General features: G+C 39.9%; 1 protein-coding gene across 4 annotated transcripts in view; it reads left to right on the top strand.

Annotated features, from left to right (window-relative positions):
• The window catches only part of TTC7B (tetratricopeptide repeat domain 7B), a 127,371-nt gene extending 115,838 nt beyond the window's left edge, over nucleotides 1–11,533 (top strand). For all 4 annotated transcript variants that reach the window (XM_054067858.1, XM_054067857.1, XM_054067856.1 and 1 more), the window contains one exon: nucleotides 10,673–11,533. In XM_054067858.1, the coding sequence (XP_053923833.1) occupies nucleotides 10,673–10,894 (222 nt within the window). In that variant the 3' untranslated portion in view covers nucleotides 10,895–11,533. The remainder of the gene's footprint in view (nucleotides 1–10,672) is intronic.
• The last annotated feature ends 4,575 nt before the right edge of the window (nucleotides 11,534–16,108 follow it).

Below are 16,108 nucleotides of genomic sequence, written 5' to 3'. Positions count from 1 at the left end.
GTTTTATTTTTCTGAAAGTGCTCAAAAGCCTTTCTTAGCCAATGGTTAGGGTTTGACTCCTCTGATCTCCACCTGATGGTGCACAGATGGGAGGGTGTACGCCTTCTCTTCACACTGAAAATAGCCTTCCCTTAAAGATGGATCTGCTGGCAGTTGTCCTGTCAGACTGACAAGCTAGCAGTCTACGTACAACTTCTTATTTCCATTTAAGAACCTGGGACGAGGAGAGAGGGGAGGAAGGGGTTGCATTCCCTCCCGTGCCAGGAGGGTTTTGCAAACTGCAGTGAACATGGCTCTTCCCATTGTAGTGCGTTGAGCCTGTGGAGCAGATGGCAGCTCACTTCTTGAGGGGGGAGGCAATGTTCTGTTTCCTGGGGATGCTATTAAAAATGTATTTGTTAGTGCTGTATTAAAAATAACTTCTTTTTCTTAGAGGTTACTACACTGGCATTGCAGTATTTGCTGCTGTGGTGTCGTAACACTTTTGAAACAGTGACATTAGGTATAGTTATAACACGCTATGTATATAATTCTATATGCAAAAGTTTCTTTGGCTAAAGGCAAAAAGAATAAAAATATCAATAATGTACTTTAATCTTTGACTTTCTGTTTTATTTAAGTAATGAAAGGAATGGTCATCTTTTTCCTTACATTGCAGTTCTGATTCTGAATATCTAATACAGAATTGGTCAGAATATTTGAGAGAAATACATGTGCATAGATACAAAAAAGGTCCTTCAGAAGATTATCATTCACTTCTGATTCCTTTTTACATAGTCTCAAAAGTTCGAACAACTAAGTCCTAGTTTCTGTAGTATTGAGCGTGTACAAGTATGGACAACAAGCACTAGCTTTCAGTATAGTGACAGTCTAGCTAAAGATCTCCAAAGTGCTCAATTTGAACTCTGTCAGTTCTATTAATTATGACCAGAGAATCTAGTACTGGATCTGCAACCCTGATTTTTCTTTGATACACAAACTATTCCCCTGACTTCATATTGATTTCTTCATTAGAACATTTGATCAATTTTCTAATTACTATTTCTGGAAATCACATACCACCAGTATTGTTATTGTGATTTTATAGAAAAGCTGTCATTAATGAAAAACAGCTTCTTATAAAGTCATTGCTTGCTATTTCTTATTATTTATATTTTATTTTTATCAATGCTTGACTCATGGACAGAAGAACATTAATTTATTGACATTATAATAATTTTGCATGGAGCACAAGCTTTTCAAAATCAGGAACCTTTAGGTGTACTAAATTGAAACCTATGCTCCAGGCAATGGAGTGTGGACGCTGAATTCCCAGTATCGTCATTTCTTGTGAAAGATCCAGCTTTTGTTCAAATGCTTGAATAACGACTCAGTGGGATGACTTTGAGGCTCCTCGTTTCAAGCATCTTGATCCGAGGTTTTCTGTTTCTCTTGCTTGTTCTGCACTTGTATAGTTTTTGGAGGAGTTGGGTTTTTTTTTTTCCTCAATTAGATATTGAAAGCACTTTTATGTTAGTCCTAACTCTTGAATAACAGAGAAACAATTTTCTCTACTTCCCACCCTTTGACTCAGAACAGGGAAAATACTGACATCAGTAACAAACAGTACTTAGGAGTCTCCGTAGGTAGTGTGATGATGCAGTAGCAAACCTAGCTGTGCTTTTCAAACCAACTTGAAATACTGCCATAGATTAGATGGATAATATGGTAGGATTTCAGCCGTGAATATACAGTAATTAGATCATGCATTTGTATCTATGAAGTGTCTGCATAGGGGAAGAGGGGTGAGTGTATGAATGATGATATGCAAGAATATACTGAATTAAGGAATTACTATGAGCATAATTCATAAACAGCACTGTCTGTGGCTGTGGCCTCCAGCACCAGCTTTCATCACGGGTGTATGTGCTTGAAGAATACTACACATCTTGGAAATCCTCTTTTCTCACTTTTGGGAAAGGTGAAAAGAGCTGGATGTGGCTTCAGTGCTAGGAGGGAGAGCAGGGAAGGTACAGTGATGCTGAGCTTCCGGAGGGAGGGAGGTGATTGAGTGAAGAATCACCTGCACTTCAGTGTCAGCTCTTGGTGTCACAGCTGGGAGGAAATGTAAAACACTTGCACCAGATAACAAGGACTCCAAATTCAGGACTGGCCGTACGCTGAGGACTGAGATTGTACTTAATTGTTCCCTAATGCCAGTGGTGATGCATTACGTGCCAGAGCTGTATCTATCTGACTTCTGAAGAGAAAATCATTGTGGTTTTACTGTGTTATAAATACAGCATATGAAATAAGACCCTCAGTATAATTTTCAGATGGAAATAAAAAGTTAGATAATCTCCAAAGTCACTATCTGTTTCACTCTATCAGTAAGGTGTTTTATTGTTTCCAATATGTTTGCTCCACTTGAATTCATTCTCACAATGTAATGTGGCAGTCATGCTGTATTTTCATAAGCTGGTATGACGTTCACGTAAAGTGTAAATCAGAATTATAGCAAACTATGGAAATATCATGTTGTCTTAACAGGAAAAGAAGTCCGTCATGGTGGAAGGCTACAACCAGCAATTGAAAAAAAACCAAACCAACCTTCAAATTTTGAACCTCTCTGCAATATGAATTGCAATATGAATTGGCTGTGAACAGTAGCGAACTAAAAGGCAAGCACATCCCTGTTGGAAGGGGTCAATCTTTTTCAAGGGGGTTATAAATACACAGATGCACTAACAACCACGCATGTTCGTTATTTCATACTGGCGACGTAAAGTTCCCTCAGTAATGAAGCCAAAGTTGTTGTTTTAAAGATCTGTTGCCAAGCAGTAGGATTTCTCTTAGCAACCAGTGTTTTGCAGCAGGGGAAGCAATTGGATACCTTAGGGGGTATGTTAGCATTGGGGGAAGGGTAACGAAATAGCAGCCTGGGGTTGGGAGCTTGCTTCAGCCCTGACAGAGCACACAGCACAGTTACTGGGAACGAGGAAGGCGAGCAGGGGGACAAGGCAGGAACAAACATGCAGAACAGGCCATGTTTTGGGATAGGCTGTGAACAAAAATGTTGGCTGCAGGTGCAGGTTCATATTTGTTCATCAGTTGCCTTGGATTGGTTTAGGGAGCTGTGGTAATATTAGCTAGTTGTCCCCATTTGAAAACAAATCCATGCTGCGCTGCTATGAGATTTTAATTTGAGTATATTTGAAGAAACACACTCACACTTTTTATTATTCAAAAGAATTGCATTCTTAGAGAAAATGAGGTGAGAAGTTCTGCGGTTTGGAAACAAAATACATATACGTTGCAGTTTCTTTTCCAATAAAAAATAAAATAAAATATGTATTCACAGAAAATTGTCTTTACTTGTAAGTGTTGGTGGTCAAGTCATCTTTAAACCTTATAATACGGATACCCTACAAAATCCCTGCATTAAAATGCATCTGTCTGTCACCACAGACACAGCACTGTGTTTATTCATTGTTTTTCTGATAAGGACTTATTTCGAATTGATGCACCATGTCTCGTTTTTTTCACACTTGCGGAAAACATTTACTTGAAATGAGTAAACATGTAATTGTTCTTGGTATATGCCTTTGAAAGGAGGAGATAATAAATGATTTCTAGTGCAAAGTCATGCTTCATTAGGTGAACATGTTTCAGCACAAATTCATCAGCTAAATGGAAAACAGGAGAGCATAGTGTGTAAATAACATGCTATTTCACTCTACATAAGTGTAAAATATTGATTATAGAATACATTTCAAATTATTTTTTACACAAAGAATTGGAAATATCTGCCGCAGAATTTTACTAATTTTTCCATGTATCATGACAAATTATTACCGATTTGCCTCCGAAACACTTCTGTTTCGTTATTGTAGCATAGCACTGTCAAGTCTCTGGTAAACCTTCAAGTTTGATAGATTTGTTTGAAAATAGCAACCACCTTAACATATGCAAAATAAGTTGAAAAAGCAGCATGTAACAAGGGGCAGATTTGTGATGCTAAAATTACGATGCATATGGATTTGCAATGCATACATTGCATATTAAGTTTTGTAACTTTATGGTCATAATCCTTGATCTTCAAGATTTTTTTAGATAAGATGGGATGTTTCTATCATGTCTTTTTGCATAGCACGATTGAAAGTTGTTTCTCTCTTAGGCAGGCTGGGACTTGTTTAAAAAAAATTAAAATAGTGAACTGGGAAACTCACTGGGGAGTTGGATATAGTGAATACTTTAGGCCTTTTATGGTAAGTTTTAAAACAACTTTGTTTTCCACGTCAGTGTAGCGCTATATCTGATTATACATTTGCAGCTGATAGTTTATTAGGCTTCAGGAGCTTATCAGTAAATCAGGCAAGTAGTATTTTACCTGTTCCTCTGTCTCCTTGCTCTCATCATTAAAACCAAAATCAGTCCATTATATGTTTTCACAGGCTTATAATATTTTATTATATCTTTTGGTTTTGCAAGAGAAACTTTTAGCTCTGAAGGGTATTTTTTTAGGTAAGTAAGGTCTGCGTCATAGAAATTTAGAAGCTCTTGAGCAACCAAGTCATGTAATAGACCTACTAGGAAAAAAATAATAGCTCATCTGCTAAAACTCAAATCTTCAGAGCTGGGTCTTTTGGTTCTTAAATGTGGCGAGCACCTCTGATGCTTTTGTGTGTGTTATGTTGGCGACATTTCTTCTTCTCATACTGGACGTTTCTCCCAGTTAGCATTTTCCTTCTCTGAATTTACAGGTGTGTTCAGTGCTGAGTTCCGCATCCTCTCTGAGGAAGGCAAACTTGCAAGTGGACTCATGGTCAAAGTTTCCATTACATTGGTTTTCCACTTTGAAATAAATTTCATTGCTTTTGAGAACATCTCTCCCACCTGTAGCCTATATTTTTCTTAGTGAAGATAAAATTGTTCCTTTCGATATCAAAGTAGTAAAGGTTAAAATCTCAAGTGGAGCTTCTGTTAAGACTCACAACTGTTTGTTTTCCAGGAGGGAGTAGTCAGACGGTTATACCTTAAGAAAAACTCAGTCTCTCTTGAGACTCTCTTGAGTCTCTCTTTTTAGTCCTCTTGAAGAAACCACAGGAATCTTTGTAGTGTTACCTTTTTGCGGGGGGGGAGAGGTAGGGGAAGTAGGTGTTGCAAATCGTATGTTTAGCACTGTACGGTGAAGCTGTGGTTTGGGGAGATGTATCATGGGTGATAATTATGTCTTTAGTCTTTAAAAAGTTAGTTCTATGGAAAAAAATTTGAATGTTAGCTTCACATTTGCCTAAAAGCAAATTAAAAAAAAGGATGACCTTGCTATACTCCTTGAAATGGCTAGTTCTAATCACATTTTCAAAATCAGGAATTAGTTTTTCAAGTAGTTTTCCATTTCTGTCATGTTTTTATTTTTCTATTGTCTGTTTGGTTGATCATTATGCAGGTTATGGTGTGGAGTTTGCTTTGTATGTGCGTTTGGTTTTTTGTAGATTTTTCTTGGGTTTTGTTTGGTTGTTTTTTCTTTTTTAAAAAAGGGCCTCATGGATTCAAAAATTTCAGAATCCACTAGTTTTAACATAGTGGTTTTCGCATTTCAGAAAAACCCTGGATACCTACTGTAATTTTGCTGTTTAATCTTTATATTCATTAGTTAAACATTTCTCTGCACGTTTTTTTCAGCATAACACAAGGAATCAAGAGAAAGTTGTTCTTAGAGCAAAAGCATCAAGTAGTCATATTATATAGGCATGAAAATATTATCACTCAGTTTCTTCTCCTTGCAGTTGAGAATCTGATATTGGACCAGGAGTAGCAGAAGTTCCCTGGGCTCTTTCGACAAGTCTCACAGATATCAGAGTCCTTCATGTAGGACTCTGGTTTAGTGCTGTTTTGCACCCTGCTACTTTGAGTAGAAGGCTGTTCCAAATCTCTCTGCTCCAATTGCCAGGAATGTTTTCACCTTTTTTTGGTAAACTTACTCACAGCCAATTTCTACACATGTATTCTTGTGCCAACATTATTCTCTAACTGAAATAGTTTTTCTCTATTCTGTTCTCTCTACTGTTTTTATAGCAAGTAACTTCTCCTGTCAGCTTTTGATTTGCTAGGTTAAACAAACTAAGCCTGTTGCTCTTCTCTTGTAAATTGAGATTTTGTTGATTATCTCAATAGTAATTTTCTGTGCCTGTTCCAGTTTGAATGACCTTTGAAGAGGAGGGACTGTAACAGAGGAGGCCCCTCTGTAGCTGTGTCTGGCACAGATGCTAAAATCTCTGTTGTCTTTCTCTCTACTGGAAATCTTTCCACACTGGCACCTTTTCACAATGTCATCCTGTATTTCCCTGATATATCCAAATCCTTCTCCCAAGCTACTTGGTTAACAGACTTCCGCCGTGCCATAGAACTTCTGTGTTACTGTTGTGTTATTTTCCACTTGGTTTTATTAACTTCTGGCATATTTCTGTTATTCCTTCTATATTGTAGCCTCTTAACTTTTTCTTGTCTAATTATATCATCACTTATAATTGTTGTGATGCGGCATTAATTAAAACACTGAACATGGTTAGTCCCAAGATAGTATCCAAAATACTGACTGCATAATCTCCATTACTTAGTGCATGCAAGGTAAGTGTAAATGAAGGTTATTCAGTCAAATGTTTTGTATGGCACATTAAGATATTTCTGTCTATTCAGATTCAATAGGTTTTTTTCTGGACTGTGTTTGTGTAGGTATCTAGGAGATATTGAGTAATAAATAACAAATGAATTCTGTTTTGACAACAAGGTCTTCAGTCAAGGGTTGGGCCCTGTTTGGCAGAGCATTATAAACAATCCTTGGACAGATGCTTTGGTAAAATAAGCGAAGAGTAGCAGTTTTGTATGTGGGGCAGTGTGAAATGGAGTGTAAGGGTGATGATGAAGGGAGGAAACACATGTAAAATCATTGACCAACTAGAGGGAGACTTTGTGACTCTGGACCACACAAAGAATCGGTAAGATCTTGAAAGTAACCTGTGGTTGAGAAGAAAATTAGAGCCACGTTGCCCCCTTTTTATTAATTCCTAGAGAGTTTTGTTCTGTTGTGATGTGAAGTTTGGGTAGAACCTTGTTTCTGGTGACTACAGTACCTCCCTGTCACAGGCAGCATACAGTAATGTTCTTTTAGAAAGCCAGGCTCTTAAAATTGGAAAGTCCGTGTTTCTCCTGGCTCTGAGCCCTGACGGTGGCCTGGACACTTTGAAGGGCTGTTGACCTTTCCTAGAGCAAAGAGCATCTGAACTCCACAAATCTGTGAGTACTGTTGATTATTCAAAGTGACTGGTATAAATACCAATGAGTCAGAGACCTGAAGCACTGCTTTCACTTCTTGTGGTAGTGGCGCAAAAAGGTCTCTGTTTCTTCAGAGATTCCTTTCACTTCCAGCTTGTGCTGTTTCTGGTTAGAGTTTTCTCTTGGAGTTTTTTTAATTTCAGAATCAACCTCTTCAGCGTAGAACTGCATAAAAGAAAAATAAGATTTGCTTAGAGAGTTTGCAACATGAAGACATCCTGAACAGACAGAAGCTAGGAGCCTTAGCATACTTAGGGGAGATCAGTGGTTTGTCCAAAAAACAAAACCAAAAACTACCGTAACCAAAATAACCCCCAAATAACCCCAGAATTCTCTGCAAACCAAACATGGGGAAAAGTAATAAACAAAACTGGCACTGGGCTGCAAATTTAGAAGCCCACACACAGTAGAGGCTTTTATAACTGTGCTAGAAGCAAATGTCATAAATTTATTGGTCTTTTATGTTGAAGAGCCAGTGAAAGAGACAAGATAGCAGAAAAAATCGGATGTTCTAGCAATGTGCCAACAGTTGGCTTAAACCCCCTCTTTCAAGTACTGCAGCATTTTAAAATGGCCAAAGAACTAATAGATGGCTTAGATTTTGTAATTCATTAGGAACTCGCTGTTTTCATCTTTTTTTTTAAAATGGGTGTTTTCCCACTAGTATTTCCTACTAGTGCCCGTCTATTGAGGATATAGGGAAAAAGCATTCTGGTCAGGTTTTAAACTAACATGCCAAGTCTGAAGTTGTGAGCTGTATGTCACTTAGGTACCCTTCTGTGTTTCTGCCGACTTGATGTTCAAGCCCAGCTCCATCCATAAAGTAAGAAACCTAACTTTATTCTGCAGATGAATGTTGTCTGTGCATCTGCTGCTATGTAGGTAAAGGCCAGAACCCATAGCAGTGAGGGACTAGGATAATTTGCTTTGATTTCCAGGAAATCTCAGAGGAGCTGTGTTTGAGTTTTTTATTTTTATTTTTGCTTGTTTGCCTTGCTGGTTTGTTTTTCATTTGTTTGTTTGTTTTCCTGAAGGGTTTAGTACAGTGAGCCAGCATATGCTGACAGCTGGTAAACTGGGGTTCGGTTTTGTTGAATGGGTGATGGTGCAAGGTCACTGCGGGATGCTGTGTGGTAGCATAGCTGCTCCTTTCCCTGTGGTCTGTAGTGTAATGCTTAATAGAGTCAGATAAGGACCACAAACTACTTCAAGTGTTTTGCGCCTCAGAAATCTAATGAAGTCGTCTGGGAAAGAGATCTACAAACTGGACGCTCACAGTATATGACATCTGACCATCATTCTGACAGAGTTAATGAATCAAAGGGTATTAATGTCTTCTTTTTCTGGATTGCTTGTTTGAGCTCAGCCCACAGCTGTAAAGACCAAATGTCACCATCCTTTTGATGCTTTGCGTGAAACAAGTCTAATTTTATCTCCATTGGTTTTTTGGAAGCAAAGCTTCTTGTCCCAGTGCAGATACCTGAGGCAGGAGTCTTCACACTGTTCCAGCCTGATGAAACACCAGTCAAAGCCTGACTTTACTAGTTTATTTTCTTAGAAAAAATATGACAGCAGGCAAGCAGCTAGTATTTGCTCTAGTTCTGTCACGTGGAAAATCTCAGCTACACTTTTGTCCATACAGAATAGGGAAGATGTGATTTAATGTGTTTCTGTTCCCATCAACAGGCTGCAAAATTTGGTTGTTTCCTTTGGTGTTGGAAAGAACAGCTTGTGTCCTTAGCAAGCAGGGAAAATAGTCTGGCATGTTTTGGGGGAAAAAAAGTATTATGAGTATGCAAAGAACTCATATGTTTAATTAGTATAAAATATAGAGATGTGCACAGAATAAAGGAAGATTTTTGAAAGTTGGATAATCTTGTCTCGAAAGTTAAGAATGCTTTATTTTTACTCAGGTTAGGTGCATGCAGCCAAACGACCTTTATATATTCTACCTCCTTGCTTCATTTTTTGTGGTTTCACATCTGATACCTACCAGTCCCTGACAATCACTTTTCTGTAGGGAAAAAACACCAGCTCTGAGAGTTATCCGATTTTTTTAATTGGAAGTACTGTTCTCTCATTCTGGAAATGCTGACTCACTTGGCAGCTCAGAATTCCAAAACCAGAAAAGCCCTCTAGCCCCTTCACATGAGAACATCTGCTAGGCTGATAGAAATTTGCTTTCATTGTGTTTATTTACTTACTTGCCAGTGTGATACAGTGCTCTTTATATTGGTCTTTCGAGCATGGGCTGTACGATGGAGTTAGCAGTCTGCTGTGCTGAAAGTGAGCCTGGTGGGCAGAATTCCAGACACGTATGTTGGGTAATTCAGGAGTTGCATAGAATTTCATACTTTCTAATCATCAGCGCTTAGATTGACAGTGTCTTGAGGGACAGATGTACAGAAAGAAATAAAAGAAATCATGGCCCAGGGAGCGGGGGCTGGGAGGGGAGGAGTCACAAGGAATCTATAAGCATGTAATCAGGAAGCCTCTCTGGAAAACAAAGATTAGTGATCCATATGCATTTTGCAATACAGAATCACTAGGTAAAAATGCATAACATTATTAGGATTATAATAATCCCAGAATAAAGCTCTCTTACTGGGTCATTCCATGCTTTTTCTGAGACAGTAACATAGCTGAACGTGGTGGATGGAGATTTCCACTGCCTTATTCAGCCTGTTTCCTGGTGTGTTTGGACATCCTCTTGGATCATGTTGTGTTGAATTGGATCCCATTCCACAGAGGAGGACAAAGAATCTGTGTCCAGGGAGCTCCTGAGGAAGTTACCTTCCTGTTGGCACTTTATATGCTACTGATGCAGTACTACTCCCCGTACACTTCCCATTCCACAGTTTGAATCAAATACCGTGGCTGTTGCCCATTGGGCTGAGCTCCATTCTGTTACTGCCATCCCTGAGAGCCCATGGAGCTGTGCGGTCTTGGATGTGTGTGTGGTCTTGGATGTTTTAAGACTTGACCTGAGTGTTGAGGCACGAAGGAAGGATACGAACACTTCAGAGCACACACCTTAGGGCTTCAGGCACAGGAGCTTGCCACAAAAGCTCAAGTACTTACCGGTTTTTGGTGTTTGGGTGGAGTTTTTGTTGTTCGACTCAGTTTTTTGCATTTCAGTGTCTGTTTTCTGTTCAAAGCCACTTGACTCCTTGTTGTTGTGTAGTAGCTTGGTCCATGCCTGCTTCATGTGGTGGGTAATTTTTTGTGTGTTTAAAGAAAATAAACACTTTAACACTTTGATCCCAAGAGATCTATCTATACTGTTGCTACACATCATTCGAGCTTCAGGAAAGTCCTACCAACCAATCTCAACCATTTTTCCTTTGTTTTCTTTCAGGCTCTGATACTTCATCAGCTCGGGCGCTATAGCTTGGCAGAAAAGATTCTCAGAGATGCGGTCCAGGTGAACTCCACAGCCCATGAGGTCTGGAAGGGCCTTGGAGAGGTTCTGCAGGCTCAAGGCAATGACGATGCTGCGACTGAATGCTTCCTGACGGCGCTGGAGCTTGAAGCTAGCAGTCCTGTGGTCCCTTTTACCATTATTCCCAGAATCCTTTGAGAAGGCATCTTGATCAACTGATTTTGGTCTGACTTCTGGGTGAGGAAGCCGAGTATATCAGGCTGCCTGATAACTGGTTAGTTTGAAAAACTATAGAGCTACAGGTAACAAACTCCAGTCTTTTGCAGGAAAGTGGCCAAACCAGTGACATGATGCAATATATCAGTGTTAGACTGAGAGGACTAAGCAGCTGGCCAGTATGGAATCACTCATATCACCTACGGTTTTGCCCTGGTAGTTTTCAAGCATCGTTACATTGTTTATGGATGATGTGCCATATTTTGTTAGTGATACTTGAGTGTTACATAAAATATAATGGAATCAACTACCAAATGTAGAATAATATATTCAAGTTAAAATGCAGTGGCAGAGCAGACTATTTTTAACAAGACTGTTAATAAAACTGTTCTCTTCCTGCCTCTCAACCTCTTTTGGCCCAAAGTCAAAATGTGAATTTTCTGTTTCCATCTCTATTTTAGTCCAGGCCAGAAAATCAGTTCAGTTCTTGTTTTTAGTTGCTAATAACTGTGATGTTTGGCTGTTATCTCTATTTAGAGCGAAGGCTGAGTACAAAATATTTGTATTTTACCAAGGTATGCCTGTTACAAAAAAATAAATTAGTTATTTAAGTTTAACTTTTTTATGTGAATTCAGAGTTTATTTATAGAATTATAAAATCTATATAGAATAGTTAGGGTTGGAAGGGAACTTAAAGATCACCCAGTTCCAATGCCCCTGCTGTGGGCAGGGACACCTCCCACTAGATCAGGCTGCCCAAGGCCCCATCCAACCTGGCTTTGAACACCTCCAGGGATGGGGCATCCACAGCTTTCCTTGGCAACCTGTGCCAGTGCCTCACAACCCTCATGGTGAAGAAATTCTTCCTAATGTCTAGTCTAAATCTGCCCCTCTCCAGTTTGTACCTGTTCCCCCTTGTCCTGTCCCCACAAGCCTTTGTGAATAGCCCCTCTCCAGCTTTCCTGTAGCCCCTTCAGGTACTGGAAGGTCGCTATAAGATCTCCTTGGAGTCTTCTCTTCTCCAGGCTGAACAAGCCCAACTCTCTCAGCATGTCCTCATAGGGAAGGTGCTCCAGCCCTCCAGTCATCTGTGTAGCCCTCCTCTGGACCCGTTCCAACAGCTCCATATCCTTCTTACATTCAGGATTCCAGAACTGGACACAGCATTCCAGATGAGGTCTCAGAAGAGAGGAGTAGAGGGTCAGAATCACCTCCCTTGACCTCCTGGCCACGCTTCTTTGGATGCAGCCCAGGATATGGTTGGCCTTCTGGGCTGCGAGTGCACATTGCCGGCACATGTTGAGCTTCTCATCAACCAGCAGTTATTGGACTTAGATATGTTCAAGTTCCTCAGGTGTTCGCAAACCTGATCCTCCTCTACTGTGGGAGGGGGTCTACCCCCCGCTCACCATCTTGCTGTCGCATGACCCAGGAGGGGTGGGGAGAGCAGTTATCGGTGAAAGGCAAAAAAGTTGTTAAGTAAATCAGCCTTCTCCTCATCTGTTGATATGTGATCCTCATTTCCAACCATCAGTGGGGTACGTTCTCTTTGACCTTCAATTTATCAATGGAAATATGTAAAAAGAAGCCTCAAATGGAATATTTACCGACATTCCTTATACCTGACCCACACTTGGCTAAATGGGACGTTTATGTTAATAATAAAATGATTTTTAAGTGGATGATTTCCTGTGTCCTGGTTAAGAACCCAGGGGGAAGTAGAGAATTTGACCACATTTGCATGAAGTGGGGCCTGTGTCTAGCTGGCCTCAAAAGTCAACAACACCAAAATTAAATGCCCTGAGGCCAGTCTAGAGAAAAGAAGCTGTCATGTTCTTTGGCAGTGGTGTTGTTATCTTAGATTTCAGGTATGCTTAAATCTTTGCTTCTCCATTTTTATGCCTTTCACTTCAGCCTCGATGAAGCTGGATTACTCTGCCTCTGCATAATACGTGGGCATTTACATATATCTTGATACTGCTTGGGAAGAACGTGTTAAATATTTACACACTATTCTTCAGTTTTCTTTACCTGTCTTCATAGTTATTTCTCAACATCTCCTGCACTTTGCATCCTTTGAAGGAAGAGTTGGTTGGTAACATATTACTGCCATATCAGTAGGAATTCGGGCCAAGTGTTTAGTAGGCAAATACTTGCCAGAGTTTCTCTGGGATGCATGGAAAAGTGTCATTCGTTGCAATGAATATTAAGTGTGCATGAGCTGGGGTAATCTAGTGTCTGCTCATTTACAGCATTGAGCTCATATGGAGCCTGGGAAGAATTCCAAGTTCCCCATTAGACTGGGTACTTCTTGATATTTGCCTGATTTGTCGCAGGAAGGAGTTTTAAAATGCTTTGCACAAAATAGCAGATGATTCAGAAAAATAACAGCAAATGTTTTTCTCTGTCACTCCCCAGAAAACTTACCTCAAATGCATGGATGCTCACTGTGACACAGGCTCTGTGTGCTCCAGTGAGGATCTCCAAATGGCAGAAGGCTTAAACTTGTGGGAGCTCTTCTTTTTCGCCTCTCCCCCCCACCCTGCCCCAGCATTTCATGTGCCTTTTAGGCTGAGGCTACTTTCAAATGCTATCTGCTTAGTGCCTGGACCATCTGTTCTCTGTAAAATAGACCAAAAGGCTGTAATAGGTAGTGTCCTCAAATCTATTTAAAAGCCAGTAGAAATTGTGTCATCTTGCTTACTGTGAAAACATCAAAGGTTTCCTCCCCCTTTTAAAATGCCTGTTTTGCATATTTTCTTCCTACTGTCCTTGGCTTTTTTTCCCCTCTTTTCTGTTTGCCAACTGTTCTCTTTTCTACTCCAGCTCATAACAAGTGCTGTCTTTTAGCACCCACTATGTGATACCTGTTGTACAAAAAAATACTGCAAACATTTTATTTGTTTAATTCACTTCCCCTGAGCCTTTCTGCTATCCCAATTCAATTACTTAAATTTGTAATGTTCACCGGCATGCTCCTTCTCAATATTTATTCACCTTTTATTATAATATCAAAGCTTTTCTAGTTTGCACCTAGGTCAGAGACTGGTGGTCTTTCTCAAGAGAGCTTCAGAGGAAAGGAGATCGAATAGGAGAATTCAGATTTTATCTTTGATGCTTCTTATTTAATTTAAAGTCCTGGCCTCTTTTGATAAACTCCCAAAGTGGGAAGGTTAGCAGCCTCGTGGTGTCATATCTTCTATTGGTGGAGACATTGTCACTACACTGTTGTGTATGTCAGGTGAACCTGAATATCTGTTTTATTTTTCTGACGCTGGACTCTGTTATGCTGTAAATCCCCAAGCTTCTACCTCTCGGGAATGGCCTCAGCTTCCTGTTTCTAAGAATGGATTTTCACTGTAAGACTGTGCATTCAGCAATTTCCAAGCAGAAGTGGAAATCCTTGCAGCACATGAATTAAACAACACTTGTTTAAACATAGTTTTCAACTTAAAAAAATGACAAGGTTTTACAGCTGTAATACAATTTTTTTTCTTAAATCCAGTAAGAAGGTCAAGAATATTTTTATATCTATTTTAGTTGACATACAGAAAGATCTACGTTTTGCAATCTGCTCTGAGACCACTCTGGTATCTCAGTCAGGAGTGAAGCAACGATGCAGCGTGAGCAGCAGCCCCGGGGCAGCGTTCCCCCTGGTGCCAGTGGAGTCCGTGTCACCTGTATGTAACACTAACGTGCAGAAGAGAAGACAGAACTTCCCTCCACACAGCAGCCTGTACTTGCGCCGGCTTAAAATGTTTATTAAGTTGCATTGTCAAGCACTCCAAACTATCACTGTAGTGACAAGCTGTACAAGCCTGAGATCTCCAGCCGGGATCAAATGCACTTCTCTCATCTCTAAGACTGGAATAGCAGGTTTCGGAGGAGGCTTCCCTTACTCTGTAATATGCTTGTACTACTCAAAAGGATTAATATTTTGTGGTTTAGATATGTGCTAGAGCATAACAAAAATCACTGTCACGCATGAGAAAAGGTCTGACTCCAGTGCTTACGGTAAGAAAACTCACCATTCAAGTAATTAGTTAAAATTCATCTAATTTTAGTGCGGATCACCATTTTTTACTCTAGAAATTTTATTTTATTTTTTTTCTTTCATCTTGATTGAGAACCACAGGGACAGCAGAACCAATCCAAGCAGAACTAATCCAACTGTATCTTTGTAAACTTTTGTCATTAACTACATGCATTTTAAATATCAAAGTCTGTTTTTAAAAATGTAATTTTCCTTGAAAATCTTTTTTTTCCTGGGTAGACCGTTCTAACTCTGGAACAATAATGTAAACCTGGGTATATCAGAGTTCCAGATTTACCTCACTAATTATTTGTTTGTTCAGTTGTCAGTTAAAATGACATATTTCTTAACTGTCAATCTGGCAATCATCCTCTCTCTCCTCTAGCAACATGTTAAAGCCTTCTATGCTAAAATATGCCTTCAGCAAGTATGCTTCTCCAGAATTTCGTCTACTTAACCTCATCATCTCCAAATTGCCTCCTCTGCTCCCACCAGTGGGCTATGCTGAAGTGTGGTGTGCTTCCATGTGCATCTATAGCATCACAAAACACCAGCTGGTAAGAATCCTACTTGTGGACAATTGTTGTTACTGATAACGTGAAACTTGATGGGAGTGTCTCAGACCGGCAGAGCCAGCAAGCGGGGAGAAGAGATGAGACAGTGAAGTTACACCTAAAGAGAATCAGACAGAAATGCTACCCCAAACTTTTTTTGGAGGAATGGTAGAAGGGGGTGTTGGTCAGACTTTGTTCTTCTGTGTGGCCCTGATATGCTGGCTTGCCACCACCCTGGCCACCTGGCCTTTTTAGTTCCCAGCTTAAAGCACTTTGCAGCTCAAATGCCTTGTCTCCTTGGTTATTATTTTAAAGAGAGAAAACTGTACCTTTAAAAAGACATAACCACTTCTGTTTGGCTCTTGTTATGCACCGAGTCGTGGAGCAGACAAGCGTTAGAGACGCTGTACTGGCATTTTTGCCCAAATATTTTCAGAGTGCAACAGCTGACAGGTGATCTTTTGGATTCAGTTGATAAGGAGCACAGCAGGAGCACACGGCAAAGCTCCTGAAGGTAGGAGTGGTAGTACTTCTGCCTTTCTTAATACGCCTTCACTTAGAAAATTTATGTGGAGGAACTGAGTGTAAAAACCTATTTTGGATATTAAA

This window comes from Cuculus canorus, chromosome 5, assembly GCF_017976375.1.
Source record: "Cuculus canorus isolate bCucCan1 chromosome 5, bCucCan1.pri, whole genome shotgun sequence".
NCBI lineage: Eukaryota > Metazoa > Chordata > Aves > Cuculiformes > Cuculidae > Cuculus > Cuculus canorus.
Note: the sequence above shows the minus strand (reverse complement) of the source record. Positions and strands in the feature narration are given on the sequence as shown.